This window comes from Oryzias latipes, chromosome 14 (assembly GCF_002234675.1).
Source record: "Oryzias latipes chromosome 14, ASM223467v1".
Lineage (NCBI taxonomy): Eukaryota > Metazoa > Chordata > Actinopteri > Beloniformes > Adrianichthyidae > Oryzias > Oryzias latipes.
Window position 1 is genome coordinate 23458327 of NC_019872.2, and position 14863 is coordinate 23473189.

The window sequence follows — 14863 nt, forward strand, 5'->3', positions numbered from 1 at the left end:
GTTTAGTGTGGGACACCAAGCAGCACAGAGAATCTGGTTAAAAAGGCAGACCGACTCGTAACAGGTTTTTAATGACCCCTGTGACCTCTAATCTGTGGTCGAGCCTGAGTTTTACCTTGTGTGTACCTTTGTCCTTGTGGTCACTTCATTGGTATTGCTCTATTGTGTTTTTATTCTTTTCAGGTCTCATTTTTAAACTGATTCTGTTGAACAAAAACTATATATAAACATGCAAGTTTTGTGATTCCTTGATATTCAACCCGTGTGCCATCTTTACATTTTTGTGTACTCCCCTTGACCAATTACCCACCCTACCAAAGTCCCAAAATAAAGCAGTTCAATTGAATTTTTATTCCAAAATCTATTGTGCATGAATTTTGTTCTAGAATAAAAAAAGACAATGACTGGGAAACACTTTTTATGTTTTCTAATGATTGTCAAACTGTAATAAATGTTTTATTTTATTATTGATATTTTATAAATGTGAAGAAATTACTTCTGAATTTATTATATTGAAATGGAATAAAAGTGTCAACAGTTTATTCTATTATTTTTAGGAAGTAAATTCTAGAAGTACTTTTCTCAAAACACGACTGTTGCTTTGACTTAGTAAAACAATGTTCAATATTTAGCACATGTAGGACAGTAAAGGTGACAGCGAGCTTTGCAGATGGGTTTCTAACGTTTCAGCACACAGCTTTTGTCCTGTGATCAGTCTTCCCACTGGGACCTTTTTCTTTTGACTGACCCGACTGCAACCTCAGTTGGCTCTGATGTGTGTAGATGTGTGTGTGTTTAGGTATCTGTGAATTAGAGTTTGGACTTTGGAGAACATCCACACATGCAGGAGGAGAACATGCAACCCTGAACCAGAGTCTTTTTGCTGTGAGGCGAGAGCGCAAACGACAGCACCAGCGTGTGGCGCTTTTATATTTCAATAGTGAAAAATGACCCCCAAGACAATCATAGTGGTGCACAGCCCACATGTACACATAAATAAAAAACAAAGTATCACTTTTTCTAACGATGGAGTCTCTTCAGGTAAAAGTAATCACATTTGTTCTACTAAACATGGCAGTGGGTCACTTTTTACCCACAGGACAACACAAAGGGGCTTTTACATTTTCAAAAAAAACACATTTCAGTTTGGTCAGACAGGACGTGTGGTGTATCGGCAAAGCATCAGGATGGGGGAGTGAGCCCATTTACATGTACGCCAAGCATAAGATTAGAATCTAATTAGTTTTACATGTATGTAAACTAAACACAGAAAGCAGAAAAAACAAATCAGAGCTGTGGAAGCCGGAACTGCATCATGTTGTCTGTTCTGCAGACATTCATCAACACATTCGTAAAGGAAAGCATGTGAACCTCTGCAGCACCAAGAACACGTCTGTCATTGAGCACATGTGATCGCTGGAAATCCTTCTGAAAATGGACAAAAACAAGCGAACTGGGATAACTGATGCTCAGATCTCCAAGGTTCATGGAACGCACCACCGGCAGCCGCTTAGTCTGAAACACCAGCAAACAGAAATGCATTCGTCCAGATGAACAGAAACGCAGTAAAAGAGTTCACCACACCCGCTTCCGTCATGGAAAGGTCACCAGAGCTGACGTTGCTGCAGAGAGTCCTGTAGTTAGGACAATGCTGGAGACTTTAGTCTCTGTATGCTCACCTCTGGCTTCCAGGTGGTTTCAGAACGTGGACTCCACTGAAAACTGGAACAGACTCTGGGGAGAGCCTGGTCTTCTTCTGTCAGAGGCAGCTGCTGCTCTGAATCATGAAATCATTAGAAGAATGAAGCAGCAGGAAAATGCTGGCTGACGAGCACAGACCCAGGCTTTACATTCGTGTGATTCCTTTCCTTGTCCCGCTGGTAAGTGTCACCAGTTGTGTAGCTGTTTGTGTCCCCACCTCACACAAACACACACAAACTTCCCAATCTGGACCTGGTATAATCTTTGTTCCATGACTGACTTCAAACATTGATCGAGCTGAGAAAGGCTTTTCCTCTGAAGTCCTGACCCAGCCTCTCCAGAACTGCACAGAAACGCTTCCATGCGTGTGTCATGTGATATATTTTCACTCAGTAGATTTTGTTTATGATCACCTCAGTGATAGTTATGGATTTTTCAGTGATTGTTGTGGGAGGATCAACAGTTTTGTCCATCTTTGTGAAAAGAGAATTTAAAATAGACCCAATAAGTCGTACGACAGACTTCAGGACATTTTTCTGATCAGTGTTTGGTTTCGGTGGATGGTTTTGTTCTGGTGTGCTGGTTCTCGAGTATAGCTCTGAAGCTGAGCACGGCTGAACGGGTGCACGTCAGACATGCCTCCTCCTTTTCCAGGCTCTTCCAGGATATTTTCCTTACTGCATCCTGTAGATCCGCCTTTGAGATCCGGAAAGTCATTTTCACCCGCTCAGCGCTGCTGGGTTTCCTGTGGGGCTCCAGAGGAAGAGGAGGGGCAGAACCACGGGGCAGGTTCATCTGTCCCCTGGTTCTGAGCAGAGAGCTGAACCGGCGGCTGCTCATAGAACAAACTCAGCCTCTCAACTTTTTCAGAGCACAGCTGTAACAAGCAGCTCCATCCGGGCACAACAGAGGCGGTGCCGCCCAGAGTAACTCGGTTCCGGTCAGCATTTGCCGCTGCGGTCAGATCCGGATGCTGTAGGAGTCAGAGTGTGTGACATATCGGACCCAGCGCTGCGATGGGGCCGGCTGCACTGGTGACAGGCGCAGGAAGCGGATCTGCAGGCCAGTGGCCGTGAACTTGGGCAACTCGAAGCTCAGACCGACTGGACCCACCTCCAGCATGGAAGCCGAGCTGAGGCCCGGGACGTCCAGCTGAGAGCAGAGGGACAGGGGGCCAGAGAGAGGTTGATGTGAGCTCTGAGGGGGGGGTTGACAGGAGTTGGTGCTGGGCGGGGGGCTCACCTTAAACAAGGCGGACAGCTGCGTTCCACCGGCCAAACGGGGGATCTGCCAGACCACGGCCCGGTTCTGGGACTGCAGCTCGGCGCTCTGATCCGGACTGCTGAGCTCCTGAGACAAACTGGACCACAGCACAGAAGAGAGTTCACACAAACAACCCCCCACGTCCAAATATCTGCACCCCCCAGGTGTGGATGGAAAGCCTTACCTCACAGCTCCTTTTGGGACGGGGACGGAGGCGCACACGTTCACGGCGGAGCTGTAGAGAAAACAGTGACATCATCATCATCATCATCCGCATCCTCCTCCTCCTCACATGTTCAGCAGGAGAACTGACCTCTTGGGGGGCAGATCACAGCGGAGCTTCAAGAACAGGATCAACCTGTAGGGGGTGGGGGGTAAGTCACTTATTATGGTCACAGGGAGAGGGGTCACAGACAGGGCACACGGGCGCACTAAATATTGTGACCCCCGCAGGTCAGAGGTCACAACGTAAGAGCATTTCTCTGGAATTATGCAGTCCCACCAATGCCACATGCACGACAGCTGTGCTCTTACAAAACCTGACAGTTGTGGAAGATTTCAGAAGCTCGTCCCAGCACCCCCCCAACATAAAGGTCTGAATTCCACGGTTCTAAAAGCTTCCAGGGGATTCTTCTGCAGGAAAGAGTTACAGTCCATACAGGTGTGATCATAGAAATGCCCCTGTTAGAACATAAATCTACCTAGCAACAGCTGCCATATTTAATTACAGCGAGTGATGAGGGCTCGTTGTAATCTGATTACAATTTGATCTGTGAGTCTGAACTAGAGGGCTGCATTGGGATTGGGTCCCGCCGGGTCCCGCGGGACCCAACGCAAATCTCGCGGGTTTGGGCGGTTTGAATTGTACTGCGGGCGGCAAAAAAAAACTCTGCGGGATCAGTTTTGCCATGAATATCTCATGAATGTATAATAGCGGACTACGTTAGGCTGTGCGGCTGTTGGAGTCTTATGTACTGAAGCTCCGTGAAGGCACCAGGTAGAGACGCCCAATGGCCACTGTCATCTAACCTGTTGTTGGGGGTGTGCAGCGCCCCGCCCCGCCTCTTAGAAATTGTGTTCTTTAAAGCCTGATACCGCGGTCGCGTATGGGCGGAGCTATCAGCTAAAGTTCTGGTCTGATCGCTGCATGGAGCGATGTGTGCATCAATGCATGGTAGACACGAAGAATGTGGAGAGATCAGGTTTATTATTTTAAAGAGTTCTGCTTGATAATCATGTTTCCATGTTTGAGTTCATAGAATCATCCCAGAGAAAGTCTCTGCTTCAACTCCCGCAGTGAAAGCTGCGTCTCAATCTGACGCCGTGTTTCCATCTCTCTGACAGAGTTTGAAGCCAAAGCCCCTCCCCCGCCTCTTTACCTGCTTTTCCTCTCTACCTGTTCACCTGTTCACATCCTCTGCAGCTTAGAGTTATTTTCCCCGCGCTCCCAGTGTGTTCTACACAGAGAGCGCAAAATACGGTCATAGCAGGTTAACACGTTAGTCGGAACGCTCTAGCGCAACAGAAGGATGAAAGAGCTGTCAATCTATCTGGCAACACTGCGCGGGATAAGGAAGAAGCAGAGGTTTCCTGACAGGGACATGATGTCAGTTGATGAAGCAGAAAAGAACCTCAAACGAGGTTCATCGTGTTCAGATCTGCGTGCCAATGCCCCACTGAGGGGCAAAACAGCAAAAACGGGAAAAGGCTGAAGCTAAAAAAAAAAAAAAGTATTTTTCCGTCAGGAAAAAATTAATTCATAGATTTTCAGCTCTGTTGAACCATTACAATGTTTTTCTTCCTGCAAATGACTTTGACCTGCATCTATCCCAGCTGGTTCAGCGCGCTTCAGGCCGTCTGTCGTGGACAAACAATGTCGCGGACACACGCACACTTTTTTTACCGAACAGGATTTGTGAAAATATATTTAATGATTATGTTGCACATTACACAAAAGAGGAATGCATGAAAAGATGAGACTGGAGGAGGGACATGAATCTCTGTAATAATATCAATAAAAATACGTGTTTTTTTCTGCGGGACGGGAGACGATACAAAATCAATGCATCTCTATTACTGTGCGGGACTAAATTCTATGAGTTTTGCGGGTGCGGGCGGGAGTGGACATACATATTGCGGGTGCGGGCGGGAGTGTAACGCATACGTTGCGGGAGCGGGCGGGATTGGTCAGAAATTTGGCGGGTGCGGGCGGGAGCGGGATGAAGAAAATAGTCCCGCGCAGGGCTCTAGTCTGAACCTCATAATTAAAGTGGTCCGCAGGTTCGGTCTCACCTTCCAGTGCCATCTCGCTCAATGGTTGGGAAAAGCCGGAAAGGCGGCGCGGTCGGCAGGTCGTCGGTCAGCTGGTACTGCATCACGGTTTGCTGCGGGGGGGGGGGGGGGCAGAGGAAGAGGAGGATTCAGCACTGACAGATGAAGAGCAGAAATGGAACAGAATAAACTTTGGTAATGAGATGATTTTCAATGATAAAGCATCTCTTAGATATTTGCCTAACAGAACAAAGTGGGAACGCATTAACGGGTCTGTACAGAAACAGTCACCACACATTCCTGCCGGGTCACTGGACCGCCTCACCTCTCCCTGGCTGGGGCAGAGCCGGAGGATCCGGTGGCTGTCGAACTCGTCCAGTCGCACGCCCTGGTGGAAACTGCACCTGTCCACTCGAACCGCCGCTCCATAACCTGAAGACCCACCAGAACCTGAGGTCAGCTCCTCTGCAGAGCCACAGTCTAAACGGGAACCGTCAGCTTGTTCGGTTCAAAGCTGGAACTTTTAAAAAACAAGAAATAAACCCACTGAAAAGGTTACTATGACCCACCCCAACCAAGTCATGCCCCGCCCTCCAACAGTTAGGACCGCGCTGAAGCATGAGGAGACCCCCCTCCTGCTTCCATTTGACCTGAACGTTGAAGAATCGTGGAGACCTTACCTCTGAGCTGGGACTTCCCGATGCTGAGCTCCTCGTTCAGGCCGATCCGGATCTCTGAAAGCAGACCGACACGTGAGTGAAGGTTCACTCCAGGTGACCCTCAGGTGACCCGGACTCTCACTCACCTGAGCAGCTGGGCATAAAGCACTTGACTCGGATTTCCCCCTCCACGTCCGCCTTCATCAGAACCCCCTGCAGAACAGAGCAGCCAGCATGAAGTTTTTTCTTTTTCTTGTTTGTAAAACAAGGCGGCAGGTTTTTTGGCAGCTGCCGCTGGCTTGAGCATCTCACAGACCGACATTTTTCCCAACACGACAGAGCGTCTCTGTTTTCAGGTGTTGAACAACACAACAAACCCTAACCCCTAACCCTAACCCAACAAATAAAATAAAAAATTCACCAAAAATAAATCCTCCTGAAATTTAGAGAGCTCAGTAGTTACCGTGTCGGCTTTAGCAGGACTTCCTGCTGTCTAATCCTCTGATCACACACAGTTCTGTTTTCTTTGAATAATCTACACTAAACTGGATTATAATAATCCTAACCTTGTGATTCTGCTTGGTTGGACAATAGAATGACCAGTTTTATAGATAAACTGAATTGTATGTCTATTTTCAGGAAGGGCAGGGCTGGTGATGTCATATCCTGCCATGAAAACCTGTGAAGAAGTGAGCTCTGAAGAGGCCCACATAGACACCGTCTCTCCCACCAGGACCAGAGTTCCACTTAGATCCATACTCCGGTCAGAACTTTGAGGACCGCTGGATCCGTGCTTGTGGTTTTTCTGAACCCGAAACGCCTCAGGACCTGCAGAAAGCCTCAGCTGATGCACTCACATTGGAGCCCACCACCACCGACATCCGCTCCACCACGTCCGCAAATATCTCGCTCCGCCCCCCCTGGAAGACAGAGACGGTTGGAGTCGGATGACTTCGTGGAAAGGCGGGGGTCAGACACCTCCATGGAGAAGTGACCTTACCTGCTCCCTGCTGGCCTGGATGGGTCTGGCAGCTGCGGAGCTCGGAGCCACTTTGCTCTGCTGAGTGTCTGCGCCGAACTGCACAGAAACCACCACGACGTGAGCAGGAGCCGCGCTAAAGCTACACACACAACAGGTGTGTGCGGCGCTTTCAAGAACCGTGGCTTTTTGAACACGCTTTTTGCATACGGTGCACACGGGTCTGTGGCTAACAGATTGTGCATGCGCTCACAGTTGGAAGAGGCTTGGTGTGAAATGTCAAAGCCGTGCAAATTCCGCAAATCTAGCTCCAGCCTTTTTCTTTCACAGCTCTATTCTAATTTATGAAAGACTTGGGTTGTGTGCACTATATAGTGCGCTCGCCATTTTGTAGAGCCGTCCGAATCTACAATTCCAAAGATCGAGTGCCCTAGAAATTTCCCAGAAGTCTCTGCGAAACAGCAGTGTGGATCGATGCTCACTAGATCAGTGAACATAGACCACAATGCATTACGCTGGAACCATTTTTTAAATAAATCATCAGCGTTTTTATCTTCAGAAGACGGTGGACGCATAAATAATCACCACAAAACGCTCATATTAATTAGATTTGAACTTCATTAAATTAATGACGTCATATCCGCCGTTAAAAAAAAATAGAAGTAGTTAGCACGGTGTCCGAATTGCTTTTAAAATCTGGGGTATATAGCTTTTTAGTAGTTAGAGGTTAGGGTGGGAATTCAGACTTAGACTTGGTGACATGAAGTTCCAGCCAGCAAAAGCTGCTATTAAAAGTTTCTTCTTCGTGATCCATGTTCAAACGGTCAGCACTTCCGTGTTTTAAAAAGGGTGCAATGCATATGTCACCACCAACTCTGAGTTCCTGCTTGGTCAAACTGTTCAATGTCACCGTGTTTTGTATGTAGAGAATGCCATATTTTTGAAGCCTGAAACACGCCTATATGTGCGTTTACATAGACTTTGGATATGAAGTAGTCACTCAAACACACATTTCCGAGCCCGGTGTAAACACAGCATGACAGTAAACCCATGAGAAGCAGCCTACCAGGCCCACGTTACTGAGGTCGAAGAGGCTGAACGGACGTGAGCTGACCGCCTCCGACTGCAAGAAGTTCTTCAGCATGTCAGAGGAGGTGGTCTGGATGTGACCGTAGTCCTGCAACACAGACAGACGGACGGACAGGAAACCTGCATGATAACCACACAAGAGACGCATCTTTAGCTGAGCTCCTCAAACTCATTTAACCTAAAATGTCCTCCACTTTCACTGGTTTGTGCAGGCGGTGATGCGTTCACTGTCCCGCCTGCTGCTCTGTGTTTCTGAATGTTGACACTTTAAACAAACAGGAGTCAAAGCTGGTTCCACTGCAGAACACAGCTACCCAGCTTCACCCAAACATCTCATCTGGTGACCAACAAAAGCAACAAAATTCAGCAGGAAGGACGCTCCACCACAGCCCCAAAGTCAGGCACTCACCAGAACCTCGTCCAGCAGCTCATAGATCAGAGCAAAGTTCATCTGAACCGACTTCTCTGACAGGCCGCCGCAGTAATCCTTCACTAGCGCCGCCAGCCTGGAAACACAGAGCGTCAGAGTCCTGACAGCAGAAGCCAGCGCGCTCTGCTGGAGGGTCCAGGAAGCTGACCACCAAACCTGTTCAGGAATTCAACGATGGTGAAGGGCGAGGAGTCGGCTGAAGTGGTGGCGACCCAGTAGAGGCCCCCCTGCCTGATGTGCAGGAAGTGGAGGTCTCTGAGCGTCTGCAGGAGAAAAGCGCAGACTTATAAAAGCAGCCAGACATTATTTCTGCAGATCTGGGATTATTTTACTTGGTGATATAATCCCAACTCCTTCATCCAATAACCAAATTTATTAAATAACAAAAGTAGATTTCCCCCTGAAAATACAATCCTTCCCAGCATGCATCCACGCCATCTGAATGCTTTGTAGTTTTACGTCTGGGATCTCAGGGTAGTGTTGTGTATCCAAGGCAACAAGAGTCTCTTCCTCCCTGAGTTCAAACAGCAGCATTGTGTCGTTTATTTTAAAGACACATTCACACTACAATTGTTAGCGCTGCCATGTTCACGGAGTTTCAGAGTTTGTTAGCGTACACACGGCCCTTAAGGGCATCTAAACGTGCTCCATAAGAGCTGCAACAAATAGAAAAGTTCCGCTGGAGGACAGGTTACCATGACAACCGGAGGCTGGTCTCCAGGTAGCGCCGTGACCTTCTGGTAGAAAACGTTGACCACATCATCGTCCCCCGTCTCTCCGCGGACTGGAGCCAGGGTCAAGGTAGACTCAGACTCATGCCTGACGGATGCACTGAGGCGCATGTCCTCCAGAGCAGGGATGCTCCGCCTCTTTTCAGCCGTGGATCCCATTACTGGCTTTGTTTGCCCAAAGCAGCGAGAACAGAGAAGCTGTGGGTCGCTCAGGATGGGAGAAACGTCCAGTTTGAAGGATGTTCCCAGCAAAGACCCCCCCACCCCCAACCCAATTATCTGGTTATGATAAAAACCACCGTTATTATTGAAAACCTTTGGTGGACCGTGCATAACACACCTGGGCCTTCAGCAGTGCTACGTCTGAATCACTCAACCCCTCATGAACCAGCTCAAACTGTCAGCTTGACAGACACAGTGGACACGGGGAGGGTCACGATTCACTCAGATTTTTCTGATGGAGATCAGTGGGAGATTTTCCTGCTAAATCCTCCATGGAGTACATTACAGTCAGTCTGCTATAAACTGAGAGGGAACAGATCATTCTCCATGTCTCTGTGTCAAACTGGACAAGGAAGCATGTGACTTCCTGAAACTTCTGTCCAATCAGAGGGTCTGAATACTGTGACGCTGTCTAAGCCTGCTAGAAGGCCCTGCTGACACCAACTCAAAATCTGATTGGATGAGGGAAATTAATCTCCGACATTGATTTTGCATTAGAGGGCCTGCAGAACAGATAGTGAAGGCCTCTGTAGCTCTGACCCTGCCTGGCAACAAAGGAGAGCTGGAATGTGATTGGTTAAATGTTCCAATGTGAAAATACGTCTGGAAGCAGCATCACCATCATAAACACACTAAAAGAGGAATGGACAGACCATTTGGAATGATTTAATGAGAATGCATGGACGAACTCTAATTAACACATGATTCAGATAATTTTTAGGCCTTCAGAGAAGCCCATCACCATTGAAAATAACAACTTTAAAACACCTGTGTCTGACTGATGCAAAAAATGTACCCCAGATGGGCAAGTACAAGTACCCCTGCTAGAGTAAGTCTGTCCCAAAGGGGAGATCTTTCACTGTATAGCAGAACTGAACTTCAAAGCAGGATGATTTAAACAGAAGCAGGTGAGAGCTGAGAAGGATACAGTCTCTGAAGAGGAGGGGGTCGCCCTTCGAGGACAAGATGAAGAGCTGCCGGATCATCCTGCAGAGGATAGAGGACTGTCGGGGCAACAGTTCACCCCGGTGGGACAGCTAGGGGGAGTTTCAGTGCCACTGCAACATCTGCAGAAACAACATCTGCAGGAACACGTCCAAGTCTGTCTGCAGAACTGCAGTCAAGCCGAAATAAAGGAGAAAACCCCTGTTTATGGGGGAAATGACAAACAAGCAGCATCTCATATTCACTGCATGAAACTAGTTATTATGAGGAAAAAAATAAACTAACAATAAACAATCAGATTGTCTGGTGTGTGCTACTGTAGGTGTGCGTCACACATTAATCTCAAACGTGTTAAAGGTGACACTGAGTAAAGCGGAATAGGGTAAAGACAAGTCGAAGGAAAACTGAATTTACCTGAAAAGATGACACAGTTCAGACGTTTAAACTGAACTTTAAGTGTTTTAAAGCCATGCTAACGTGGAATTACAAATCATTTTCCAGTTCCACGTAAAATCTCCTGCAATGATGTCGACTCTAAGAAAGGGTGTTATTTAAACATTAAAAGCTTGAAAAACACAACACGCTTTAAAACGTCCACTGTCTGGTTTAAGTGTTGCATCCTGTTAAAAATGAACTGTTAGCTTGTTAGCGCCACCTGTCGTGCAGGCGGAAAGATTGGACGCTTGCTTTTTACAGACAGAACATTCAGCATTTCACAATTTCTTACAAAAATAAAATAAATACATTTCTTGTTTATTAAAAGCAGCATTCGGGCAGTGTTAGACGCTTCGCGTTCGCGCAGTTTTCTCGTTCATTTCATCTGTAGTTCGGTCATCCAACCACCAGGCGGCAGCACACGCAGAACCTCCACAGGAAGTGCACCACTTCTCCACGCTTGGTCTTTGGCACCATAACATCGCTGCTGTTCGAGCTCACCATGAAGTAAGTAAACGTTTCCCTCTACAGCCATTACATTAGTTTTTATTTTTCATTTGGTAGAGAATCCCTTTTCTGGTCGTTGGTTTCCTGTTGAGCGGATTCCAGCCGATAGCAGCAGGCTTTATGTTTCGTGTGTGTCGCCTTTTCCCCATTTCCATTCAAATTCTCCACTGTAGAACTTCAAAAACTTCTAAAAACTTCTAAAAAATCAAATTTGATTTTTTTAAACTTAATAGACCAGGTACTGAATAGCCACCTACTGAATTCGTACTTGCGTTTGATTGTATTTGCATTTTAGAGGTGTAACGATTGCATACCAATCAGTGGTTGTTGATGTGATTCAATCATTCGATAATTGTTCGTTTTATCCGATTCAGTGACCTAATGGATCCAGGACATCTTTATCCAAAACATCATCCAGTGTGACTCAGCGAGAAATACCTGCTACTGAAATGTGAAGTTTTCCAGATTCCTTAGATTTCTTCCAAGATAATCAAGTTTAAATTAAATATGTACAAACAAAGAATTAAAATCAAATCCATCCACATTTTAGTTTCCTGAAGTTCAGCCCACTGTTGTTTTTCCACATCCAAAGAATCCAAAGGGAACATTCTAGCACACTGTGTGGTCACATGACTTTCTAAATTCAGTTTTGGACTGGAATGATGGTTGATCAGTTTTTGATGAAATTACATGTTTTTTGTCTGCTGTAATGCACTCTGTTAATTTTGATTGTGTCTGAATTCCTTCAATACTCACTACCTAGGGGGCACTATGTAGTGCACTATATATTGCCCTATATAGTGCACAACATTCACCATGTTGTAGTGCTGTCCGAACCTACAATTTCAAAGTCGAGTGCCCTAGAAATTTCCCAGAAGTCTCTGCGAAAAAGCAGTGTGCATCGAGTGAATATAAACCACAATGCATTGCGTCGAACAGTTTTTGCAATTTTCTTTTTTTATGTTAGGGTGGGAACTTGGGGCACAGCCTTTATGTTATAGTAAAATGACCTCACCAGGTCTCAATCCAAACGGTGGTTTCCAATATCGATTCAATAGGCAGAGCTGAAGGTAGCAGAGATGAAGATGTTGAGGTTCTCTTTGGGAGAGACCAGGATGCATCAGGAATGAGTCCATCAGAGGAGCAGATCATGGTTGATATTTGGGACATGAATGCAGATGGAGATGGTTTGGAGGAGCAGCAGTGATGATGCTGAGGTTACAGAAACCAGGAAAGAGGCCTAGCGGAAGACCACAGAGGAAGTTCATGGATGAAGAGGAGGGCATGAGGGTTGTTGGTGGGGACGATAGAGGAGAGAGCTGGATGATTAATGTAGCAACTAAGAGACAAAGAAGATATGGTTGAAATCTTCATAATGTTCATTATGTTGAGATGGTGCATAAAAAAATAAATTGATGAAACATGAATATTAGAAAGCTGACCTTCAGGTTTATTTCACTTTGTTTAAATGAACAGAATCTTGACTGCTGTCTTCTAAAACACTGAAAGTTTCCTGCCGGTTGATTTGTTTCAGTCCTCTGACGAAGGTGAAGCTGATAAACGAGCTGAACGAGCGCGAGGCCGACCTCGGGGTCAACGAGAAGGTGTCGTGGCACAGCGAGTACCGGGACAGCGCCTGGATCTTTGTGGGTGAGGGGGCGGAGCTTCTCACAGGAACCTGCAGTAAATGAAGCGTGAAAGCAGGTGGTTGACGTCTGTTCTGATCCTGCAGGAGGCTTCCCCTACGAGCTCACAGAGGGGGACCTGCTCTGCGTCTTCTCTCAGTACGTACCCACAGCCTCGCTTTGGGGTGGGGTGGGGGCACACACCGCTTACTGATGTGTCCGTTCAGGTACGGTGAGATCGTCAACGTCAACCTGGTGCGCGACAAGAAGACGGGAAAGTCCAAAGGCTTCTGCTTCATCTGCTACGAGGACCAGCGCAGCACCATCCTGGCTGTGGACAACTTCAATGGCATCAAGGTGAGGCCCCCACCCCCCACCCGGGGCGGCGCCACTGTGAGCATCCTTAATGATGAAGCTCTTTCTCCCCTCCAGATCAAAGGACGCACCATTCGCGTAGACCACGTAAAAAACTACCGCCCCCCCAAAGACGGCGAGGACATCGATGATGTCACCAAACGCTTGAGGGAGGATGGCTGCGCCCCCACGGGCCCTGCCGCCCCCCCGTCCTCCTCTGAGGATGACGAGCAGCTCGTCATACCTGTGAAAAAACCCAAAAAAGGTGAGGTCACTTCCTGTTCTGTCATTTATGAGGGGGAGGGTCAGTTTCACCTGTACTCTTCTGCTGCAGACAAAAAAGAGAAGAAGAAAAAGAAGAAGGAGAAGAAGAAGAGCCGAGCTTCCTCCTCCTCACCTCCCATCCGAGTCAAAGAAGAAAAACGAGACACGGCGTACGACAAGTACGCCACGGGGGGGTCACAGAACGGACACAATGAGACGGAGAGGAGGAGGGAGGAGAAGAGGAGAGACAGAGATGTGGAGAGTAAGAGAGAGACTGAACGAGAGAGGGAGGACAGAAGGAGAGGAGAGAAGAGGAGAGAGGCGGACAAGGAGAGCTCCAGAAGATAGATGGAGGAGTAAAGAGAGGAGAATGATACATTCTCTCCTCAGCAGAAGAGCTCCCCCTGCTGGCTGACATCCTCCTGTAAACAAAGCTTCCATGAGAAGCCTTTTTTTGTACAGATATTTGTAAAGTTTGTCTTAAGTGTTAAAAAACAAGTTTGTCTTCTGGGCGATGATTTAAATAATTGATTTATTAAAAAAAATTCAAACAGCAAATTTGATTCTCTTTTGAAAACGTTTCAGAATTCACTAAAGCTTAAGGAGCATTTAAATAAAGACATTTGGAGAACAGAATTATTTATGTGTATCAAGCCTGAAGGGATCCAGAAAACTTCAGACATTGACTGTTTACAAGAACTGGACTGAGTGACCCCTCCCCCTGGCATTTTACCATTGGTCAGAATGACTATTTGATGCTTTGAACACATTTTGGCTTATCATTTTTTTTTTACTAAATAGTTTTCTCTATTGCAAGTTATAAACTGACCAAATAGATGCATCTGTGAGAGTAGGAGTGCGGCCTGCCAACAAGCTCACTACTGATTGGCTAGGGTGTTCGCCATAGAAATGTTGAATCAGACCAACTCTTACTGACGTCTGACTCCAACATAGTTGGGTCCAGACCGTGAAAAACTGAACCGGCTTCATTTGGTTGGAGCCGGATGTAAGCAGTTTTCTGTGGGTGACATCACACTCACTCGCTCATACCCCTTGTGCTATCTTAGATGACCCCACCCTTACATTGACGTGTTCTCCCTACCATGACAAAGGTGGATAAAGGTGGAAAGATTTCATGTAATCCATGGACACCAGTGAAGATCACAAATCATTGAAGAAAAAAGGTTCAGAGCACCGTCTAGTGGGTCTAGATCAGTGTTTTTCAACCTTTTTTGAGCCACGGCACACTTTAACCTTAAAAAAAAAAATTCCGCGGCACACCAGCATTCAAAAATTAAAAAAAAAGGAGAAACTCAGTCTTTATTGATCTACAGCCCCTCCCTCCACAGTCTCACATGCATTTTTGAGATAATTGTTACAGAAAAAGC

At 46.7% G+C, this 14863-nt stretch overlaps 2 protein-coding genes across 4 annotated transcripts; one reads left to right on the forward strand and one right to left on the reverse strand.

Annotated features, from left to right (window-relative positions):
• Nucleotides 1-334: 334 nt before the first annotated feature.
• On the reverse strand, nucleotides 335-10928 carry ap4m1 (adaptor related protein complex 4 mu 1 subunit). 3 transcript variants are annotated; one of them, XM_011483836.3, is made up of 16 exons: nucleotides 10705-10928; nucleotides 10274-10412; nucleotides 9088-9176; nucleotides 8549-8655; nucleotides 8372-8468; nucleotides 7940-8050; nucleotides 6895-6972; nucleotides 6752-6814; nucleotides 6041-6107; nucleotides 5916-5969; nucleotides 5561-5667; nucleotides 5257-5348; nucleotides 3278-3322; nucleotides 3149-3199; nucleotides 2944-3061; nucleotides 335-2853 (listed from the first exon to the last, which is right to left on the reverse strand). In XM_011483836.3, the coding sequence occupies exons 2-16, from the start codon at nucleotides 10329-10331 to the stop codon at nucleotides 2662-2664; spliced, it is 1329 nt and encodes a 442-aa protein (XP_011482138.1). In that variant the 5' UTR covers nucleotides 10332-10412; nucleotides 10705-10928; the 3' UTR covers nucleotides 335-2661. The 3 variants fall into 3 exon arrangements, with proteins under 3 accessions (XP_011482138.1, XP_004076707.1, XP_020564752.1); XM_004076659.4 differs by having other exon boundaries at nucleotides 10274-10459; XM_020709093.2 differs by having other exon boundaries at nucleotides 10274-10491.
• Nucleotides 10929-11124: 196 nt separating this feature from the next.
• Nucleotides 11125-14033, forward strand: rbmx2 (RNA binding motif protein, X-linked 2). The gene is made up of 6 exons (XM_020709094.2): nucleotides 11125-11232; nucleotides 12767-12882; nucleotides 12965-13016; nucleotides 13085-13214; nucleotides 13290-13476; nucleotides 13546-14033. The coding sequence occupies exons 1-6, from the start codon at nucleotides 11228-11230 to the stop codon at nucleotides 13821-13823; spliced, it is 768 nt and encodes a 255-aa protein (XP_020564753.1). The 5' UTR covers nucleotides 11125-11227; the 3' UTR covers nucleotides 13824-14033.
• Nucleotides 14034-14863: the final 830 nt, after the last annotated feature.

Excerpts from the sequence above, each read along its gene's own strand:
- ap4m1 (XM_011483836.3), bottom strand. The coding sequence starts at position 10,331 with ATGATCCGGCAGCTCTTCATCTTGTCCTCGAAGGGCGACCCCCTCCTC. Across the intron at positions 6,815-6,894 it reads TCCAGGCCAGCAGGGAGCAG|GGGGGGCGGAGCGAGATATT; the intron begins GTAAGGTCACTT and ends TCTGTCTTCCAG. Across the intron at positions 3,200-3,277 it reads TGTGATCTGCCCCCCAAGAG|CTCCGCCGTGAACGTGTGCG; the intron begins GTCAGTTCTCCT and ends TTTTCTCTACAG.
- rbmx2 (XM_020709094.2), top strand. Across the intron at positions 12,883-12,964 it reads CAGCGCCTGGATCTTTGTGG|GAGGCTTCCCCTACGAGCTC; the intron begins GTGAGGGGGCGG and ends CTGATCCTGCAG. Across the intron at positions 13,017-13,084 it reads CTGCTCTGCGTCTTCTCTCA|GTACGGTGAGATCGTCAACG; the intron begins GTACGTACCCAC and ends GTGTCCGTTCAG.